The sequence below is a fragment of the Rhopilema esculentum genome, chromosome 7, assembly GCF_057945365.1.
Source record: "Rhopilema esculentum isolate cy_ngs chromosome 7, ASM5794536v1, whole genome shotgun sequence".
Classification (NCBI taxonomy): Eukaryota; Metazoa; Cnidaria; class Scyphozoa; order Rhizostomeae; family Rhizostomatidae; genus Rhopilema; species Rhopilema esculentum.
In genome coordinates, this window is record NC_142821.1 from 14,191,467 (window position 1) to 14,215,062 (window position 23,596).

Below are 23,596 nucleotides of genomic sequence, written 5' to 3' on the forward strand. Positions count from 1 at the left end.
CTACTACCAAAATATCAGGCAGGCATCTTTCCATCACCATTCTCAGATCAATTATTTTGTTTCGGAGACTATTTATTTTTAAAAATCCAATTATAGGATTATTTGGACTTTTAGTTCTCAGATTAAAGATAAAATATTTTGATGCGTGGATCCGATTGAAGATGCAGAAAAAGAAAGTTCCGCACTTTTACGATTGTGGAACGATTGAGGCAGGTGACTCACTCTCAGTTTGAGATGGCGAAATACTACCTGAGGTTGGACTTAAAGGATTTGAATGTTCATCGTTTTGGTTCTTTTCTGAAGAATCTGGTGAAATACCAAGGTCTAGTAGGCACGTTAACGTATCAGACATTAAACAACCTGAAAATAAAATGTGATCAGGACTGACAAATTCGTCACCTTCATTTGATGACTTCGATATGCGCGAATAAGAAATACGTTCACATAGTCAAACAGCATTAAGGTAATTTACAAAACTGCTCCCTAAAACATTTGTACCTTCATTTTTTTAAGTGAATGCCATCTTCGAATAACAAATATGGCCAGCTTTCATCCAATGTTTCATGTTTAGTAAACGATATCTGACTTCCTGCAAGGTGTTCTTCCAAAAGCGAATTTACCGTTAGCCTTTTACCTTCCATTAGGTCTGTGTCTCCTCGTGCCAAAATGCTGGACACAGCAACGTTTCGGATCATTCTTTTCGAATTTATAGCAAGTCTGGTGATCTTTTTCGAAATTACATCAGGATCATCTCTTCTTAAATCATTGCAACCGCAGTGAATAATTAGATGATCTGGCTCTCTCTTCAGCGTTGTTATCTTCAGCGGGATTATATAAGATTCCATATCATCGGTAGTTGCGCCTGGGAAAGTTTTGACGAACGTATTCATGTGTCTAACACTTCGATTTATTTTCTGTTTCCGATTTTCCTTTTATGATTGAATCACCGACTAAACTAACTGTTGGTCTTTTCCTGGTAAAACGTCGAACCTGTGTGGTGTTAGGCCGCGTTTTTGGCTGAGTTTTAACAGCTTTTCCAAATCTTAGACTTTCGTCACTGGTTTCGACCGTCTGCGGTGGCAAGTCTATTTGCACTTAATTTTGTTGTGTTTGGTTGCAAAACTCTCCAGACCGAGGGGCGAATCACTGCTTAAAATCACGTACGCTCTCAAAAATAATCACACATTAATCACAAAAAATCACATTAATCGCATTAATATCATATTAATCGCAAAAAATCGCCAGTCACATTAAGCGCAAATATTTGAATCTTTGGTCACGTATATTCGCCTATGTAGTTGAAAAAATTAAATAACCGTTACAAGGTTTTCCACACTTTTATGCACATGTTTAAAACTCTGCTAACACACTCGAGAACATGAGCATAGATGAAGGCCTCGCTCTCACGCCGCGGTCGCTGAAACAGCTACAAGATGAAATGTAAATATGTTGCCGATTTTTAAGTACTTCCAAGATGGGGCGTTGGGGCTAGGTGTGACACCCGGTGGGCCCCTTTCAAGTGAGTTTGTAAAACCCATGACAAACAGACCTCTGTAAAAGAGATGCGTGGAATATGAACAGGGCCGCCGAGAGGGGGACAAGGGAGGGCAAACTGCCCCGAGGCCTTGAGGTTTAGGGGGCCTCTTAAAGCCAGGAATTCCAATATAAGAACTGAATTTTAACGAAATGCAACAAAATATACCTAAAAAGTTGTAAAACGCGGTAAACAACTGTAAAGATATTCTATCATGTATTTCAAGCTAATTTATATGGCGTGGCCCGAAAAATGTTCTTGTTCGCTTCGCTCGCAGTCCGAAGTGCTTTGTCACGTTTGTGTTTGTATCAAATGTGCACTATGTGCAATTGTGCATTGGATTTGTTCCACATTTTTTGCAGTCTTGAAGAGACTATGGTTAGAGAAAAGAGGATACACCCCAACAAATGAAGCAAATGAACCTTTAAAGGTGATAAAAACTGGCATCTTTTTCTTTTCGTAGGTGCATGGTTTCCTGGTACGTACCATTTTTTGCGACATATGGTTTTTTGATTGGAGATGTCATACAAATGAGCAGGCCATCTTATGATCATTTTCTCCCGGCCATTTTCTAGGGGCCCAGCGTCCCTGTTCTATACTCATTCCCCGTTGATTGCTGATCTACGTAACAAAACTCTCTGCCAAACTGCCATGATAGGTTGTCATTTCATTCATGAAATACTGTAGTTTAATTTGACCTATGACTTGGCTAAACCATTTTGTATTTTCGTTTTGTTTATGTATCTTGCCCTATGTCGCCTTTTCAAACGGGTTTGATTGCACAAAAACCTATTTGAAAGCACTTTCGAATATGTGATCAATTCTTAAAAAGTCACGAATAAATCACAAATTTCACTTTAATCACTAAAAAATCAAATTATTCACAAATTAATCACTCGTGATTTTTAATCTCGTACACCATTTTCAGTAGTGATTTGCCCCTCTCTCCAGACGAATTTGAACGAATTTCAACGGCCTCCGTCTGTGGATAAGGTCTGCGTTAAGGGTTACTTTTGTCTGTGGCTGTTTGGCGATTCAAATTTACCGCGTCAGTGTATCTATACTCCTCCGGTACAAAAATTGGTTTTAAGGATTCATAAGGCTAATTGTTTGTAACTCCATAATCTTCAAGTTGAATCTGTCTGCAATCTTGAAAGAAAATGCTGACGAACAGTGCGCTTCTGGAAGTGCCATAAGCCATTTCCCGAGGAAAGGCCCTCTCTTTCTGGATCCAAAGTGCTGAAGCGGGATGTAGACTTCGAATCATCTCTTGAGATTGTCTATACTTATTCAAATACCTTCTTTCAGAAGTATCGTCTTCTTTGTCGTGATGCAAAAAAACAACTGTTTTAAGTCCTTTTTTTCTGATCGTTTTTCTGAATTTTTCCTGATAGTTTCTTTTAAATCAGCTATAATTAGTCTAGTCTTAATGATATGAATAAGTTTCAAACGAAACAAGTACAGTAGAAAAGCTGTGACCGCCATGAAAGCTGAACTCATACGATATTGTATTTCTTTTTTTCAAACATTTGTGTTTTGCAGTATAACTTTTTGGCTACAGTTAGGCCCAATTAAATTGGTAAATCGCCAACTAGCGGCGAGCGAGTTAATGCAGTGAAAATTTCAAAATAATGCAAAACAGTATCTTTGGTGAAATCAAATCAATGCTAGGTAAATGAGGAAGGCAGTTTTTATAATAAAAAGCAATACATCATCCTTACAAGGCCATTTTTGTCCAAATTTACCTGAAAATCTGCAAACTCTTATGTCCTTCCTCGGTCATCACAAAGACCTAACCTTAAAATAAGCGAATATTTCTTGTTGCCAATGAAAATCATTTGATTTGAAATCCACAAGGTTCCTTGAGGTCCAAACACAAACTGACTTAGAGAGTTTATTGAGAATGAAACAGAATTCGAGTGCATTTCATCAACAAATTTTGCGCATCAATTCCAAAGCAATTTCCCGCACTTATCAGAGCCAGAAGCACATCCACAAAATGTTTGTTTAATCAAAAGTAATTTTCAAAAATAAAAAAATATATATTTGAATTTACGCTTCATTGAACTTTCAGTTTTATTTGCGCGCCATTGACTCTTGTCATGGTGGTGTATTGTAATATTTTATCTGGATATAAAAATGGTACGAAAAATTAGGAGCGTTGTGGCTCCTAGAAAAGAGCCGGGAGAAAATGATCATAAGAGGGCCTGCAATTTTGTACAAGGTTCATTTGTTATTATTTGCTGGGGGTGTATCCCCTTTTCTCTAACCATAGTCTCTTTAAGACTGGAATAATGTGAAAGAAATCCAATCCAATGTTGCACACTCGATTCCAAAACAGACGCGATAGAGCACTTACATGCACTGCGAACGCAACGAGCAAAAAATTGCTGCGGCCACGCCCTTTGAATTAGCTTGAAATACATTTCATAATGTTTTTGCAGTCGTTTACCACATTTTACAATTCTTAGGCATACTTTGGAGCGTTTCATTAAATTTGGAATTCCTTGCTTCATTAAATTTGGAATTCCTTGCTTTAAGAGGCCCCCTAGAGCTCGAGGCCTTCGGGAAGTTTGCCCCTCCTTGTTCCCCTCTCAGCGGCCTTGTTCATATTCCAAGCATCTCTTTCACAGAGGCCCGTTGTCTTGGATTTTTCAAACTCACTTGAAAGAGGCCCACCTGGAAATTTCCCGGTGTCCTGGCTAGCCACAACGCCCCTGCGAAAAATCATCATATATTGCTGTATCAGAAGGGTCTATCTGCTGGCCAAGTGATATTCCACGAGGTGATCAATATGACGTCATCAAAGGGCCGATTCTCGTTATGAGCATGCGCCGTGTAACACTGAGGATGAAATGAGCTGCATGAAGAAAGCTCCACATGAAAAGTTGGCATGCAGTAATATCGAGGAAGCTGGCTCGTTGTGGCGACATAAGCAGATCAATTAGTATTAGATGGAAAACAGCAAACAAGCGAGACTTCTTCTTAAAAAACAATTGGCAGGTTGGTTGTTTTTATGACATTTGCAAAACTCGAGTGTTGGGTCGCTAAACTGTGAATCTTACTTGCTGTAACCAGGCCTAAATCTTTTGACATTTTTTGTTGATGCTCCTTTGTTCTTCAGTGAATTGTGTCAAGAACTTTGTTCTTCAATTGTATAGCTAGAAATAATTTGCTTAATACTTCTTTCTTTGTTATTATGCGAGTTTTTCGCTTTTCACAAATTGAATTATTTAGTTTAATAAGATTCCCATGTTCGCAGTTAATTAAGGCAGCCGAATTTTTTTTTTAATTTTGGTCTGAAGAATTTTGAAATGAAAAAATTGTTTGCCAGGGCTCATCATGTAAGATTCTTGTGAGCAACAGGAACTAACAAAAATTATTCATCCAAAATTTCCATCCAAAGTATTATATTTCTAAAGTTGCCCTACGAAATGTCCGCCCTTGGTTGTTTGTGATACCATCTCTAGTGGAATGTTTTAATTGTTTCAGAAACTTGTTTTGTAACACTTGTCTTGTTATAGCAATGAAAAGGAAAGTTTTTCTGGATTAATGTTTTTAAATAGTTTGAAAATTAAATTCATATTGCACAAGTTCATGCCTTTAACAGTGAGAGAAATATTTATATGCTTGTTAATTTTTTCATTTCAGTTCATTGCTAAATTTAGGGAAATAGAGATGTATTGATAAACTAATGTTTATAATTATAATCATATCAAGTTATAAATGCAAATATTTAACTGAAATGAAAAAGCTGCCACAATTTCTGCAACTTCTAAACTCTTTATCTTCAACACAGGCACGTTTGGATTCACCTTTTCATTTACCACAGCCTTCAGCCATTTTTTGCTAGAGAAGCCCTTTAACTTTCTTCAATTATTGCAAAAACTCCCTTCAATTACTGAAAACTGTCAAAAGTTCTATTCGAATGATGTTAAAGCAATCAATTCTCCCAACTAACTTTTTTGAATTTCTTTACATCTTCAGTTTTTGCTCTGCTACCTTCTTGCACAAAAATTCCAATCTTAATGCCTTATTTTTTTATCAAAAGTGCTACTAGTTACACAGCCTAATTTGTATGTAGTTATTTAAGTCTTCGCAAAGTCCACATGCATTCCCTTCCTACAGAATTGTAATCTTAAGCAGAGCATATAAGTAAGTTCAATCAAAATATATACATGTGAAACAGAATTGAATTTCTTGAAAGCAAGAAACAAATGGTCTAGCCATTATTTATCATGGTTTGAAACCGTTGTTTGTTGATGGTCAGAACATGTTTCAAATATTGAATAAGATATTTAAGTTCAAGAAAATTTCAATATGAAAATCTCAGTTTCGTATCAGTCTATCCTGTTTGAGGCGGGCTATGATTGTCATCTTCAATTTTTCAGTTATAGGTCAGACCATGAAATGACAATGGTAAGGCAGTAGGTTTCATTTAATATTCATGGTATACCTTGGTTGTAGTACAGTGAAAACCCATGTTTAAGAATCTGGTTTTTTCCAAATAGCCTAAACAGGTTCTTATATGAATGGTACGTAAAGTCAATTTAGGCTACGAAGGTACTTAAGATAGGTTAGGACCTTGGTTAGAACTTGTAGTTATGAAGCAAAATCATAATTTTCATATTATGCAGTAATATAACACCTAAAGACAGTTCATACTTAACAAAACAAATACATACTCAAACAAACTCTTAGCAAAATCTCTGAAAAGTCATAAGTCACTAAAAAAAACTGTTTTATATGGAATACTTGGAATGAATGGAAATTGAAAGTTTTATTTGAATGATGGAAACAAGAGGCACTATTGTACTTTGGCTTCAAAGAATAACTGTTTTGCCAAGTTAATTTTAGATATTAGCAGATGATGATACTTTAGTCAGCAGTTTCCAACTAGAAACGTTTACAGCACCAATGGTAAGAACCTAACTTAAATCTTTAGCCTGAAAGGCTCTTATGTAGAAGAGGCCTAAATTTAAAATTTTAGCCTAACAGGGCCTTAAAACCCAGGTTCTTTTATGTTTATTTTTTTCTGTATGTCCATTTCAGTGAATGAACATGGTAAACCTTGGTTAAAACACGTATGCTCATGCTCCAACCATCAACAAACGTGGTTCTGCTATCGTTTTTTCTCTTTGTTTCTCTAGGGTGTGTGTTTGTCTGCAAGTGAATAAAAGCAGTGAATATACTTTAAAACATTGTTGAATATTTCCTTAGTCTTTAGCCGTTTTGTTGTTTCTCGTTTTAGTTCTGTTTTTGTATAGGTACCACTCAATATGTACAAAACAATCAACTTCACATTCTTACAATGGATGCTTATTCCTACCATATATACCAAACAGAAAACAATTTATTGGGCCATATTGATTGATTCACCATATCAACCACTTCCAACACAGCACTTGAACGCTTTTAATCATTAAAAGTTCTCAATCTCATCATTCCTTTAAGGCAAAACTTCAAGCAATCATTATTTTAGCAGAAATTTGCAAAGTGCAAAGATACTTTAGATTTTCTAGTTCACTACAGTTGAATCCACTGAATATTGTTTTGTATGATCATTTTGACATTGGTCATTTGCTCAATCTTTCTTTCGAAGAAATTGAAAACTTTGATACTTTAACAGGCATTCCTGGGAATAAATCAGCACAAGTGTGGCATTTCACACCCCTAGACTGTTTCAGGTGTGTGATGGAGTTCTATTGATACTTTGTCTTATTTCTACAAGGGTTTAATTACATAGTATATGGAGCCTTAAAAAATCCCATTCTTAGGTCTTTTCTTCAATTTTTACACAACTTTAAAAATTAATGTCTCTGATGGCATAAGGAAAGCTTATGAATATTGCCAGGGATCTTTACTAAATTTGATACTGAAAATATTTTAGATGCAGTTTCCAGGGCTTTGGTTAAAAAACAAACAAATTATTACAAAATTAGGTGTGCAATTAAACACACTCCTCAGTGTGGGAGTGCGATCGCATGCCTTTCCTGATTGTGGTGTAAGAACTCACAATATCTCTTTATCTCTATAAAATGTTGATCTCTATAAAATCATAGACAAGGTCCCTGTTTCACTGAACACTTTGGACAACATGTCATGTGCTCTAAAGTAGGTAAAAACAAAGAAATCAAAAAGATCTGCACGCAGATATCACTGTGAGGCTGCCCTAAAACAAGTGACAAATAAGATTCTACCGCAAAGGCGCTGATTAAAGATTTAACCCCCGTCTTTTTAAGATTTTATATTACCCCCGTCTATTCAAGATTTTATATAATCTGCTATCAGACTGCATTGATAAAACTTCTTAACTATAATGGAATAATGTTGTTTCGAAGTAGAATAAGGGTAAATACAGTAAGGCTGTAGTGCATGTGATTCAAAACTGGCCAAAACCCAAGGTTTGGGAAAATGCCCATGTTTGGTAAACGCAGCAGGTATTCACAGTTTACCAAAAATTTTCTCATTACCAGAGGGTAAGGGCAGCTAAATATCTTGGTAGCAAAAAGTTTGGAAAAATGTCACCCTTGCTGTAATATACGCCTGGTCTCCAGTGCATCCAAACATAATATTCAGAGACTACAAAAAAATATAAATTCATGGCTTGTCTCTTCTTACTCACCTATCTTTGTTTGTGACCTACCCCTTTGCAAAAAAGGTTCTGCACCTCAAATTCAAATACATCCGCACCTAACTACCACACCTTTTTCAGCACCTTCTATTTTTTTCTTTTCCACCTAAAAACGTTTCATTACTATTGTCTTGAATTGGATGTATCTTGTTATGTGTTGTTAGACAAACATAGCTATGTTCAAGATTATTTAAGTATATTTTCATGGGCATGGCTGTTTATGGAGAATGTCTATTTGAAAAGTCTAAAACTCCCTTCTCCAGAATCACCTCTAAAAATCCATAAATTTGCTCTAAATAGACATAGGTTAGGCAATACGGTTATGAAAGAACTGAGTTGTAAACATGTGTTTTTGCACAAATCAGCCCCATATTAATGTTTTGAAGTACTAAAATATGAAGAAGAATGCCATTTATCACTTGCACAACACGTGATTTGTTAAATAATTGCATGCAAGTATAAACAAACCAATCTCTTTCACTGAAAAAAATCACTTTCAATAATAACACTTACTTTTCAACACGCAAAAAATAGCTTTCATTGTGATGTTAGGCTAAGATTTCACATTGCTGCTACATATGGGGAGTGAAAAAGTGAATGAATTGATGCTTTTTCATAGCAAGTTGATGGAAACAAGTTTTTTTTGAAGTAAGCTTTTGGTAAGAAGCATATTTTGATTTGAAGAACAAAGATTTGCTAATATGCAAAATTATTTCTCGTGTCATTTATATTATCAATCCAGTGTTAGTCAATTTGAAATTTATTTTTCTTGAAAATTAAAAAGCTTCCTGTGTAATTTCTAGACCTGAACAAGAATCCAGTCGATGGGTTTTCAGCTGGGCTCATTGATGATGATAATCTTTTTCAATGGGAAGTCATGGTCCTAGGGCCTCCGGAGACCTTCTAGTAAGTTGACCAAGTTTATCCAAATATTCATTCACATAGCTTATATCAAAGCACTGTGGTAATCCAGCCATTTGCAAGCCTGAAGCCAGGTATTTATCTCATTGTGTAATAATTTTATAAATTGTATTTTCCTACTGTGGTTTATTTTTGTTTTGATTATCATCTATTACATGGCAGATAGTGTTTCATTTGTTATGACACCATCCTTTATTAATGATGTGGTTTCCTTCACAATTCATTTGCTAGCTCTTTCGAAGCAATCTTGAAATAAAAACTTAGTGGCTTATTGTTTGTTTATTAACAATCCTATCCAATGTCACCGTTACATAAGTAAAATTTGCCATTTTTCTAAGAATTTAATATCCAATTAACATTTGTTCAATGTCTATCCTCTCGAAGAATTTGTATGTCAATGTGCTCGCTGTTCTTGAACCTGTTTTCGAACCTGTTTTCTGCAATGAAATATCGAGGAAATTAAACAGATCTGATACATTTTTACCTGCTAATTACATTAAGTATTTTTGTATACCGTCCCCTCCACCAATTTGTAGCGGGATTTCTATCGAAGAAGTGAGACGAAGAGAAAAGAACTTCGTTTATTTTTTCTGCTTCATCATCGAAATCGAAAGTCCTATAACTAACTACGTGCTGAAATATATATCCTTAAGTTAAGTGCGTCATAAGTAACATGATAACGAGGTTAATACTGAAAAGGAGAATATTCCTATTACAGTCTACCCTTATCGAAAAATAATGAAAGCGAAAGATTACATTTTTTTAACGATTACAAAAAAGCTCCTGATTTAAAGATAATATACAAGTGCCTAAATGTAAGCGACCTGGTTTGTGGAAGTATGGACACAACTCTTCAAATCGATGCATAAACGGGACGTGCGCATCAGCGACTCGGGGCATTCTAGAATGGGGTCTTTTATGTATGACGTCAAGAGAGAAGAGTAGTACAGTAGAGTCTTTGTGCACGCGCACAGAAGAATCGGGTTTATTGTGAGAGAAATTAGTATGTGCTTGAGGCATGGCAGTGTTGCATACAAAGGAATACAAATTGTCAACAATGATTTGAATGGCATGACTGATGGCATGGGTAAATGACAATGTATCGTCATGTGTACCTAGTTGATTAATCGAGTCAGCGTCGCTGTGAACATAAACGTTAGCAGTAGAAACGTGCATAGGCGCAGATATGACGTCATTAGCCAATTTATACCGAGTGTGGGGAGCACTACCTGCAACCAAACTCAGAGGGATGGGACGGCTAATTGGACCTCTTAGGGTTTGCAAGCCTGGGGAAAATAGATGAATTTCCAGGCATTGGGATCCGTAGAAAAAGGGAGAACACAGGCATGAAATAGCTACGACTAAACAAACTTTCAAAAAATGTAACCCCCTACGGAGCAAAACCTGTTGCGTACCCCCGGAAGATTTAGGTAGTGACGTTGCTAAGCATGTGATATTTGCGCTAAAAGCAGGGGGTATACTACCTTGACATTGCATACTAGGAAATACCGATAACGGACTTGAATCATTACATGAAATTTCGAAATTCATGGCAGAATTGGCAAAGTACACCTTGAAATCTTTGCTATAAATTCGAGCATCTGTCTTGCGTAAATGATTCTGCCCGAACAAAATAGGCCATGGCAAATTAGGAACAAAAAGCATTGTAAATGTAACTGAGCGACCATTTTCCCATACAATAGGGACTTCCATTATACCTACAGCATGTAGATTGGAAGCAGGCCCAGCTACCGAAACGGGGATGTGCTGCTCAAGTTTAGTGAATTTGAGATTGGGATGCTGACGGGCTACGTGCGCAGCATGTTTTTGACTTGCTAGGGACATCGAGCAGCAACTATCCAAAGGCAAGGGAAGAGAAACTCCCGCAGAAGTAACCTTAGTCCACAAGATGTTTTTATCCGCAAGACGAAGGGCCGAAAATGTAAGATTACTTGTAAGGGCGGATACGGCGGGCATACCATAAAGTAGATCTTGCGGCGTAGCCTCGGGGAGTTGGGTGGACGTTGAAAAGGGGAGACGTTTTTCTACCTCCTGTGCAATACTAGCAGAGAGATCCTGTTTTAAAGATGCAAGAGATTCATCAAATACTTTCTTTACTGTATCAACGATAAAGGCATCATGATCTGTGTTAATATCTGCATAATTGCTATGAATTCTAGATGATACAGAATATCGAGAATCAGGCAGAGAATTACGAGTATCATGTGAATTACGTTTAAAGGTGCCTCGTGGCTGTACGTGATTCTGGCTACGAGAAGGCTTGTTACGTGTGGAATCGTGAAAGTTATGTAAGAATTTCTTACAATTAGACTTAGAACATTGCACGCATTTATGAATAAAGCCAAACTTACATCGGTTATTAGGTAATTCACAATGAGCTTTATGAAATTTATTAAAGTACCAGCAAATTTTTCTACCCGAGTGTCCAGAATTTACGTTTTGCTGGACTGGAGAAGCTGATTGCGTAGTAGCGGTAAGGAGAGATTCCGGCTTCCATGGAGTGGGCGTGTCTCGAGGCGAAAGGACGTGCTGAATTGACTCGTTTAGCAGCTTCGATGGCAGCAGTGAAATTGGAAAAAGGAGAATCACGACTGAGAAGTTCCTTGGATAATACAGGAGAAAGCTTTATAATGAAGGCATGAATGAGTTCCATGTGGAGGAAAAATGTATATGAGCTGCTCTATGAAACGATCTAGAGGTTCTCTGCCTGTAAACTCCGGTAGAATTAATTGTGGGAGATGTAGTGTCGAGCTGCTTGAATTTTGTGGACGAACGGAGAGAGACAGGTCAGCAACAGCTTGCGAGAGGCTTTGTAACTGTCGCTGCGTTTCGGCAGTGATTTCTTTTGTGGTATGTTGTTGGGATTTCACCACTTCGGCAAGACCACCAACAGGACCAACAACTTCTTCGATAGTGGACTTGACATACAAATGAAATGTTTGTTTTGTTAACACGAAGGATAATGATCCCAAGCTGAATATATTTGGTGCTTACATTTGCCAATTATTCAACGTTTATATAGTTTGAGGTGCATCGGAGGAAAGTATGTTTCTGTTGTGTGTCATGTTTCTGCTAATTTGTGCCATTTTGAAGTTTTGCTGTACGAATGACTTATTCTATTGAATTTTTTATTTCACTTATTGTTAGATTCTCAATGAGCTACTTTACATTTAGAAGCTACTGTATGTGACAAAAGATATGTTTTCAAGTTCATAGGTGACTGATAGAACCTTGAGTTATAGAATAAGAATCGGTTCAGCGTTTCTTAAAAATTTTCTTTATTTTTTTTCAGTGAAGGAGGTTTCTTTAAAGCCCATTTGATATTTCCACCGGAATACCCGCAAAAGCCACCGAAAATGAAATTTGTTGTCGATTTCTGGCATCCAAATGGTAAGTGTTGTTGGTACGTAAGGTTTTTTAACAACAATCGAAAAATTTCCTATGAACAGAAAAGAGCAACTGGATTAATGACGATCAAAATTGACTGGTGCAAAAAAATTTTCTCTGCATAGATCAGAAATGATTCTGTCTATCACCAACCGACTAATTATAGTTACTGACAATTTCAAAAAGTACACAGTTATTAGTACAGTACAGAAAGTGTTCACATGATGTTATCTTGCAGTTTTATTTGATTCAGGGCATTTCAGCTTTCATGCCAAGTCTGCTTTTGTCTTCGGGTCAATGAATACTTTAGAAAATGCCTTGTTGGTTATGTTAATGGCTAAATAGAGCCGCGAGTCTCTAGTTCATTTTCAATTCAGCGACTATCAGAGTTTGTTTCAATGATCACACTGAAGATGAGGTGGGTAATAAGCCGAATGCTTGAAATATGTTCGGTTGAATCTCTTCGAAGCTTTTTAATCTTTCGACTGCTTCATTTCTGAGAATGGAAAAGGATAAATTTTAAATTGGTTAGACAGTCATATCTAGGGCGAAAGTAGTTTTTATGTTGGTGTAGCATTGATTTTTATGTTGTCTTCTCGTAACTCCTTGTCCATTCTATTCTTGGACAAATTCTGAAGTACACATTTTTAAAACAAAGGCTCTCCTTTTGTTATACAGTACTTACAATACCACACGATGCCTTATTTTCTTTGAATATGGACGAGGAGAGCCTGAGAAGAATCCACGAAACGTTTTTGTAGGTGCCTCTTTTCCCAGGGAGCTTTAACCAACACTCTTCAATGCCCCATAACAGCCGTAACTGACCCATGTCTCTGACACTGTTGGTTGCTGTCTACTTCTATAAAATCGGTTTTCAGTGTCTCCCAACCGGGTTGAGCCTTAAGATCTCTCAATTTGCTTGTTTTCATGAATCCGTTTTTATGAATCCAGTTCAAACGAGTCACTTCAAACGAATTTGGGTGACATTTTTGTTATTTATCTTGGACAGGGTCGTAAAGTCGTAATCTCGTTAAGGGGAATTGGCTGCTCGAAATCCTAGATACCATTTCTGCACTCTTCATCTGCACACTTCCTCGAAAAACTTTTCATGTTAATTTTTTATGTGCTTCCAAACTGAATTATCGGTTATTTTTTTTGTCTTGATTCAAATATTTACGTTATCATTCTTGTTATTTTTATCTCTAATCAATTGTATAAATTATTCTTTAAGGTTGTTATTTTGATCCACAATGCACTTGCATAAGTCTTTTATTTATCTGTTTTTTTTCTTACTCCATTATGTTACCATTTTGAAATCGACAATTTGCTTTCAATTCGGCCTAAGACCCGTACTGTTCAACATAATATGGCCTTGTTCTGTTGTTGGCAACAGAATTATTGGCAGTAGATAACTTTTTACCAGTGGAAGATGGAAATATCCCTATGGTACAAAATGGGAAGTGGAGAGCCTTAAACTGTCTCAGAGTTGTGTCACAAATTGATTTTCTTACCTTAATTCCCTTTTCAAGTCAAGTTGTGAAAAAATGATCTCCATTCATGTCTGTGAGGAAAGAGCCTAAACGAAAGAGAGTTCGTGCCAAATAATGAGAAAATAACAAAACGAAGAATTGAATAAACGAATGAATTAGTAAGTGAGTGAATTTGTCAGTGGGTGTGTGAGTGGATATCTTTTAGCAGGTAGCTGGTTGATCAAGTTAAGATTGCCACTGTATACGCTTATGACGAGATTTCGATTTGTTTTTGTGCAGCCACTTGTCGATTTCTGGAATTTTCTTTATTAAAGTCCATGCTTGTTTAATTGCCATGGTTTCTGACGGGACCTTCAAACCGACGACCTGTGCGTCTGCAGGTTGCAGTGTATCTCAGGCCGTCAGAGTTTCCTTATGGCCTAGGCAATTTGACTACCTTTTTTCTCTAAATAGCGCCGCGTTTATTACAAAATAGAACTTTTGGACGCGGCGTTTATTAGAGGATGGTGTTTATTTGAGGGCGCCGTTTTATACAATGAAAAATGACAAGAAAAGTGCGATAAAAAATATAAAAGCAGACTTGTAATAAAGGCTTCGTGAAAAATGTTTTAAAGTTCACGAAAGATATTTTCAGGTTGTGTCAAGAAATGTTAAGGTCGCTGTCTCCGTCAGAGTTCTCGTCTGTGGCATGAAAACTTTCATAGCTTTCGAAAAGTGAAACATAAACTATTCGTTGTTTCTTTTTTAGTCTGTTTGGTGATAAACGCCGCTTTTCAAGACGAGGCGTTTGAAAGAGTGAGTTGTTTATTAGAGGCCGGTGCTCATTAAGGGAAATACGGTGCTCATGTCCTGTATGTAGTTGCTTGCATCAATATTTTGGACATGTGATGTTGCGTTGAATTGGACTAGAAAGAATTACTGGATGTCGCTTTTATATGCCGTTTGGGATGCGTTCCTATGTCGTCTTTTGTTGTCCCCTTTGGAATATTTGATCGTAACAGGAGTTGGAAAATCTTCAGTTAACTTGTGACTATCATGGTAACTATACGGTAAAGCGAGGTGATTTTTCTACCTTAGCTGTTGGTTAGCATCCCCTTCTTCCGCCAAGCAATTTTGTTAATATGGTTTTCAGAGCTTTTCTGTTTTCCAATATTCCTATGGCGAAAGTAGTGCGATGTCAGTTGTCCTTACGGAAAATTGTTAATTCACCCAAGTATTTTTGTTTACTGGGTGATCTCTGGTCCAATGCCGTAGGTTGAAAGGGCTGGAGATTGAGCGAGAAATGTAGATTGAATTACATAACTCGTCCTGAAAGCAGACGGACCTGGTCAAAGTTTGATCTTTATAACAGTATACACTTTCCTTTGTCTTTGATCAATTGACGTCATCTCAAGCTAGTTCACCTAATCTGTATTGTGTCCAGGGCTTGGCTGTTCTGTTTGACAGACCCGCGTTTTCAATATGAAAGAATATGCGGTTTAGTCAAGCCAGATATAAAACCATTGTCTCGCGACCTTAATGATAAAAAGTTACTTTAAACCAAGTGATTGCCGTTGTCACGTCCTTCAGTTACTGTCATTCCATGATTCCATCTTTGCAGCTTTGTTTTGGTATCGCTCCAGTTTTAACAATGAATCGCCAGCCCATGGTGGAAAGCAATTTCAGGAAAGCTGAATAGTTTAAAGACAAAAGCTGCGCTTGGCAAAAGACAAAGCAGGAGTCTACTCATGCCTTTGTCTTGAAGCCCTTTCTTTTCAATTTTTATGGCGTATTCATGTGGATATGAATACGAATGAGGGTGGTTGGGGAAAAAATTGATCGTGCTTGATATAGAGGGAACCAGACCATGTCTAACAAGGCTGATGATCTTAAAAAATCTAACGTGATGTGAATGATAAATAGTTTGTTTAAAGTTGGCCTAAAAATCTAATAGCTGTTGAAATCTAAAAATCGAAGTATATCGAGTTGATAATTGTGGTTTTCACTTGCAGTTTCAAAAGAGGGCGATGTGTGCATATCTATACTTCATGAACCCGGAGAGGACAAATATGGCTACGAGAAGCCCGAAGAAAGATGGCTGCCCGTTCACACGGTGGAGACAATTCTGTTAAGTGTGATTTCAATGATTGCTGATCCAAACGACGAGTCTCCTGCCAATGTCGACGCTGCAGTACGTTACTTTTGCTGCATTTTTGCGCATTTCTCATTGCAGTCTTCGTTCTTGAAACCTCACGCACCTCTCGCAGTAATCTCGCGCTGCCTTTGTTGAAGTCTCGCGCACATCTCGCAGTAATCTCGCGCTGCCTTTGTTGAAGTCTCGCGCACATCTCGTAGTAAGCTCCCGCTACTCTCGTTGAAATCTCACGCACCTCTCGCAGTAATCTCGCGCTGCCTTTGTTGAAGACTCGCGCACATCTCGTAGTAAGCTCCCGCTACTCTCGTTGAAGTCTCGCGCACATCTCGTATTAAGCTCACGCTACCTTTGTTCTTGAAATCTCACGCACCTCTCGCAGTAATCTCGCGCTGCCTTTGTTGAAGTCTCGCGCACATCTCGTAGTAAGTTCCCGCTACTCTCGTAGTAAGCTCGCACTGCCCTTTTTGAAGTGTCGCGCACATCTCGTAGTAAGCTCCCGCTGCCCTCGTTGAAGTCTCGCACACCTCTCGTAGTAACGCGCACCTCTTCTTCCAGTTTTGCAATATCCCCCTTTTTATCTCGCATGCTGTTTGCCAGTTTCCATTTTTAGTTGCGCATTTAGCTTAAATAGGTGTTTATCTTTGTTCACAGAAAGAATGGCGAAAAGACTACAATGGAGCATTCAAGAAGAACGTGCGCAAGTGTGTGAGAAAAAGCCAAGAATGTTTATGAATGGTAGACGGTAAAAAGTCATTCGTTTATTTTGCCATTTGTAATTCCTAATTATTGTAAAAAGTTTTCTAATTCCTCTGTAACTCCGTAAGTGTAAAACTATTCTTGAAAATAGGAAGACATGTACAACTCGTTTTAATTACTTGTAATAACTGTGCTCTATGTGTCTCCTCCTAAGCGTTATGCCACGCAGCATCCATTTCAGATAGAATCATATATTTGATTGATTACCAAGAGTCATCAGTTACGTAAGGCAGATGCCAGTTATGCAAGGTGCAATGATGGTACGTCACAATTACAGGAAATAAACTTTAGTGTTCCACAGGGATCTTATCTTGGACCCCTTCTGCTTTATGTTGAAAACTGCCGGGCAACTAGGTAAGTATCTTCAAGGAGTGTCAACCATCTGAATGCGACGTTTAACAAGGACCTAGATTCGTTAAGGGAATGGTGGCTCCAGGGCAATAAACCATGTTTGAATGTCGTGAAGACACGTTATTCGATCACGCCCTTACTTTAAACATATTTTAATAAAACTAACGGAACCCCCTGCCTTGTAATTGGTGGCTCGGAAGTCGAAATGGTCGATAGTGTCAAATATTTAGGGCTGTGAATTGACAAAAGATTGTACGATCTAAGGATTCTTGTGCTTTTGAAGTCTAAATTTAGTCTAAATTGGCCTAATATAGCGGAAATGGTAAAATATGAGACATTTTGCATTGTTTACGAATCAATAGTTAACATTGCTCCAAATTACCTATAAAGAAAGTTCACAATAACTTCTCTTAGTCCCACCAATTAAAACTTTTAAATTGTCAGCGAGCATTTTCATATCGAGATGCTAGAGTTTGGATCCTCTTGGATTCGAAAATCAAGTAGGCATTCTCTTTCAAATCATTTAAAGGTGATTTAAAATAATTTATATTGTCAGTTATTTATCAATTGTTTATTGTTTTAATAAGGCTACAGTATTTCGCTATTAATTTACGTTGTAGGATTTGACTTACGGCTCTCTGAAAAACGTTGTTTACTAACGGGATTACCGAATTTAAATTCAATGAAGTGAAACGAACTGAACATTGCGAGTCGGCGAAGACTCATGTGTTGAAAAAGCTCTCAAACAGTGACACAGAAAAAATCTTTCATGCTGCTCCGGCTTTTTTTTTGTTAAGCGTTCCATTTTGTCCCTTTGCCTCAGTGTCTTACTTGGATGGTGTTAGCCTCAGGTATCTCTCTCTCCTAGTTTCCTGTCTGTCCGGGCCAGGGCAGATCAACCAAGCAAAAGTGCTCCTAAAACGGCAGTCCGGTTCTGACAATTTAAAATATCATTTAAATCACATAATGCTTTTACTGTGTTTGGAGCGGTTCATTGAACAAAAGAGTGAAATTCTTGGATTTTGAAGCGTTAGTTACTCTGCAGTGAATGGCTATCAATGATACCAGTAACCCGGGACATAGATTGTTAAAAGTTCGGGCAATTACTGCATCGAAGTAATCGCGATTTGAAGCCAGATTCAAATGGTTTCATGTATACTCCCCGAAGAGAGTGTCTGGTTCATTCAAGTACTTAGGTATGCAGCAAAATTGCTTACCAGGAAGTTAGATAATACTTTCTCATACCAGTTGTGAACAAATTCGACCTGTACTATGAACAGTAACTGCATCATGGCGTTCGGGCAGTGCTACTCGCCCCAATCTCCTTTTCCATTCGAATGCATTTGAGTTCTTTATCAGTTTTAAGAAGATACCATTTGGTTTGTTAAATGTGATCATTTTGGATTCATGGATTCACTGAGGTTGATGTAGTTATAGTGTGACTGGATGAGTTGAAGATCAGTTTAAAATCCTGAGGGATTAAGATGTGGTGTTAATAAAACCGCTTTTAGGTGAACCCCATTATCCTGTTCTGGCAACATCAAGTATTGTGATTTGTCAATCGCTTTTACTTGTTTTGATAATGCCGCGGCGTTTTAAATTGGTTTAAATGTAATTAAATATATAAATTAAACATTAGATTGTGTTCAAGGTAATTATAATCATCATATGCACGGTATCGGGATCTTGCGCTCACCGGCGCTCACATGGATTTACTTGGTCGTGATTAAATTGAATTTTGTGGTAGATCTGTTGGTTGGGGATTTTGGAACAGAGCACTGTCTCATTGCGTGTACGGACAAGGTGACAGCAATGTGGGGCAATGTTTTGGCCGCGCTAGAGCAATTTTGTGCTCCTACTGTTAACAACTTGATAAGCAGAAAAGTAACAATTGAGATATTTGTTAGGGTATTGTATCTGATTTGTGCCGTGCTATCTGGTTCAGGAATTAGACAAAATGCCCAAGTAATGAGCTCCCGTTTTTGATCCTGATCGCCCCTTGACCACTCGTTCCCTTTCTTTAGGAACTTGTTTAGTTCTTAAGCGGTTTGCAAAAGCTCATGATTCCTCTCTTTGGTGAAACTGTTTATTAAAATGTTTACTGTTCATATAAGTTGTATGTTAGTTTTATCAGTGAAAAATGTAGTCAAATGGAGTCAAATGTAGTATTTGACAAATGTAGTCAAGTGAATGTAGTTAAGAATAATAATTTTGGACGGACATAAGTCACAGTCGCTTGCCGTAGTAAGGTGTGGCAAGAACGTTTGATAACTGCACTGGCTGTTACTACACAAAACCAAGTAGGATCCTGCAAAAGAGTAGGGGATTAATATATCTGACAGCCAGTTTCAAAGGAAAACCAAACAAGCCCTTAAACTTGAAATTTAAGGTTATCATGTCGGACGAACAAAAAATTTCTCATCATATGAATTTTCTGAACACAGAATGGTAATTTTCCGTGAAAAGCGTCAGCCTTTGCCAACTTCCAATGTCTCGTAACAAATATGGAGCGGTTCAGATGCTTTTTGTTTTGCTTTGAGCTATGGAAACGTCCACCAGACATGATTCTGGATTTTGAGCAAGGCTTTGATAAAACTTTGAAGAAAATAAATGCCATTTTGTAACTCGGCTTTTGCAATATCCAGCTTCATTTTGCCTTCCTTCGGTACAATTTTTTAATCTCTCTTTGTCTTAGGTTTGTCTTTATTCCTCGTACTTTTTAACCCCAAACTACTTCTCTTCAAAATCTGCCGACATAAGACTCGCCCCTCACCAACTCCTTCTCTCCATTCATTTTTTCCCGACAAGACTTTTACAAAATCCTTCTTCGACCGTAATTCATTTTTGTTAGAATGCAAAGCTGTTCAAAAGGACTGAAGCGCGAGTTCAGCTGGCTCGCGTTAGCTGGCAAACCCTCCTCCAGTAGAGTCTTAGCGTGACATCATAAACTATATATAAATGATATATAAATGTATTATTTTCTGATGGTTTGTACTTTTGACCACAATGAACAATGTAAAATATATTTGCTCTCTTATAATTTTCTCTTTGATTACTTGGTTCAGAATCCAGCATTTCTTAAAGTTTACTTTAATGGCGTCATCTTGTACGGGTTTGGCAATGTGAAAGTAGCGTTCGCTGATAGTGGTTTCGCAAAATTAAGAACGTTAAGAGATTCTTTTATCAAAAATGAAGCCGTTAGCTGCCCTTACTCTTTATTGGTATCTGCGGCTGATAAACGCGTAGCCGCGCGGCAGATGGTCACATCCGTACTGTCTTATCTAAAAGTGGCTTATATTTAATCACGTCATGTTTCGTGTAGAGTTCTTTTTGTTTACCTTTGACAAAGCTAATCTCGAAGACTTTTGTTTTGAAAGCTGCTGGAAAGAAATGAAGCCAGAGACGTGAAATCCAGGTTAGGGCCTCAATTTAAATTTAATCCAGTTTAAACTTTTTTGTTACTATAAGCATGATAGTCGAGAACAAATATTTTTTGAGATGGAACGAATGGGAGCCTGCATGGCTGGGGGTAAGGGGAAGTTTTGCCCCCATTATCTTACCTGTCCCTAGCAGGGAGCATAATTTGCCTCTTCACGAAATTTGCATGCGCTAAACTGCTGTGATTGTATAGACAAAAAGAAACTGGTTTAGGTTTATACAAAAACTATTTTTGAATGCGTAAAGGATATTATTGTTCCATTTAAGCAACTGATATTTTAAATAACACGCACAAGAGCAATCACGTGGCCAAGTGGACTGTCCAACAAGGCTCTCCAAAGGAAATATCAGCAAATTTTCTTGGTAGAGTGTACGTAACAAGTTCGAAAATTGTAGTTTGATAACAGATAAGGTTGACCAGAACCCACAGAGAGGTTTTTTGTTAGTTTGTGCTTTCATGTCATTTGAGAAAGGCAGATCAAGCTTGTTTACGACAGACCCTCTGTAAACCAAATACGACAGACCCTCTATCAATCTATTCACAGAATTTGCAAAAATAGAGCAATGGAACCCACTTCTACTTGTAAACATATTTTTTACAAACGCCTGAAGTAATGTTTAAAATCTAGTAATAATTTATTACGTGGCACTCTTTACTTAAATTAGCCTCAAGGAAGCTCCATTGCGTCCGATAGAGAAAAATTCCATTGGGAGCACCGAAAGAAAGAACTTTTCATAATTTCAGAAGCTATCAAAGGAGGTAAGAAAAAGTCATTTAGAACTGGTGGCAAGCCATTCTTTATCTGGTGCACGAAATAAGCGTATGGTTTTTATCAAAAAGTCGAAAATATATTGATGCTCTATTCTCTCGACGTTTTTCTTGCCAACATCCTTAGTAATACCCTAACAAAGTGTCGCACCTACTTTTTGTCAAAACTTGAATTTCTTGTAAATAATTTCTAAGCGCTTTCAAGATCTCCATCTAGAACCGGCATTCAGAGTAGAGGTGGCCTAAGTATTAGTTGATAAATGATTGTCATCAGCATACATGATTTCGCCGCAATTATTGACACCTTGTCGGATGTAGTTGAGCTAGATTAGCAACAGCAAAAGTCCGAGGTAAGATCCTTGGTGGACTCCAACGTTAATGCTCAAACATTGACACCTTTTGCCGAAAAGTAGTGCTCCTGACTTAAACCACAAATGCTCGTTTTTTTACTATTTCGTCATGAACAATGGACACTGAACTCGCAGATTCGCTTATGGTTGGGCATCTTACTAATATCCGGAATGGGATTTGTCAAAAGAAAGAAGAGGAGAGGACCTAGGGAATTCCACCCAGGGGCAAATCACTGCTTAAAATCACGTACGCTCTCAAGAATAATCACACTTCAATCAGAAAACAATCACATTAATAAAAAATCATATTAATCACAAAGTGCAAAATTAATCACAAAAGTTACTTGCAACAAATATTAGAATCCTTGCCCACGTTCATCCGGATACGTTATTGAAAAATTCAATATTTAAAATGTCCCTTTCACACTTTTCCAATCTTTTCATGAACACGTTGGAAAATCTGCAAACACACGATCGAGAACAACAAGCTTTAATCACCTCATTGGCTTTAATAAGTACCCTGCGATGAAGCAAAAAGGAAGACCTCGTTATGATGCCGAGGTCACTGAAACAACCATTGCTGTTTTTGTTGCCCAAATGCCACTGAAGTTGATCTGACCAAAAACCACTCCTGAAAGCAGTCATTTTTCACCCATAGCTACAAGGGCGGATCCAGACAGTTCCGGCTGTTGCAGTTGAAACTGTTACATTTATGAGAAAAGATTTATATCGGATTATTGTAATGTCCCCAAATAAAGTTTGATAATCAAGTTCCATATTTCTGGAACTTGTAATTTTTGATATCGGTGAAAGTTTCGGGACTGACAGTTTAATTTCCCAATAGCGACATCACTTGCGAGGGCAGAGAATAGAGCACATGCATTAGTCTTAATGTCTTTCACGAGCTGTTCAACAACTGTTCACTGTTTTTTTCATTCCAGGCCATTTGCATCCATGTTGCTATTGCTATTGTTCAAGAAAGATAGCTTTTTATGATGCATATTCAATGTTCAGTTTTTGATTCCAGACTATTTGCTTTCATATTGCCAATGCTAGTGTTCAGGTAAGATAGCTCTATCGATGCAAATTCAAATTCTTTCGACGAAAGTTGACGGCCCACAGAAATGAGCACGTGCATTTGTCTTAATGTCTCATTCCAAGTGATCAACAACGTTAAACTGTTTTTCTCTTCAGGCTACTGTCACCAACCTATAATACTGATTTAATATTTTGCTTATGCTGCTGTTCAGAAAAGATATCTCTGCTTTTAGTTGTTAATGTAAGTAAAGTTTTGCACCTTTTTCGTTTGCAAAGCTGCAAAGGTCAAATTTTTTTCTGGATCCACTCCTGTGCTGAACTGCTAATTTTTCTTTTTTAATTTCATATAGTATGTTGCAAAATCGTTTATTGAGCATGAAATTATTTTAGATCACTTTTGAATCTATGATTCAGTTTCTAAATAATCAAAAAATAATAAAAAATATTTAATCACTACTATCACTAAAAATCAAATTAATCACACACAAAATTGATTTAATCACAAATTAATCACTAGTGATTATTTATCTCGTACACCATTTTCAAGAGTGATTTGTCCCTCGAATTCCACTGTGAACAACGCGATCCACGCCCTTGAAAAGTCTAAAGAAGGCTCGTTTCATGACTAATATTGATTGGCTGGGGTCGGATCACATGGCTTGACCGCCCTGACATCATTTATACACTCATTTTTATAAGAATCTCGCTATGAAAACGATAACTGTAAACGTAAAATCAGAAATTTTCAGCACTCGAATAGAAGAATAATCAAG

At 37.4% G+C, this 23,596-nt stretch overlaps 1 protein-coding gene across 1 annotated transcript; it reads left to right on the top strand.

The window, feature by feature from the left end:
• Window positions 1-4,375: 4,375 nt before the first annotated feature.
• Window positions 4,376-17,005, top strand: LOC135683464 (ubiquitin-conjugating enzyme E2 G1). Its single transcript, XM_065198721.2, has 5 exons — window positions 4,376-4,537; window positions 8,972-9,074; window positions 12,403-12,500; window positions 15,979-16,157; window positions 16,773-17,005. Exons 1-5 carry the CDS (start codon window positions 4,489-4,491, stop codon window positions 16,851-16,853), a joined length of 510 nt encoding a protein of 169 aa, XP_065054793.1. The 5' UTR covers window positions 4,376-4,488; the 3' UTR covers window positions 16,854-17,005.
• The last annotated feature ends 6,591 nt before the right edge of the window (window positions 17,006-23,596 follow it).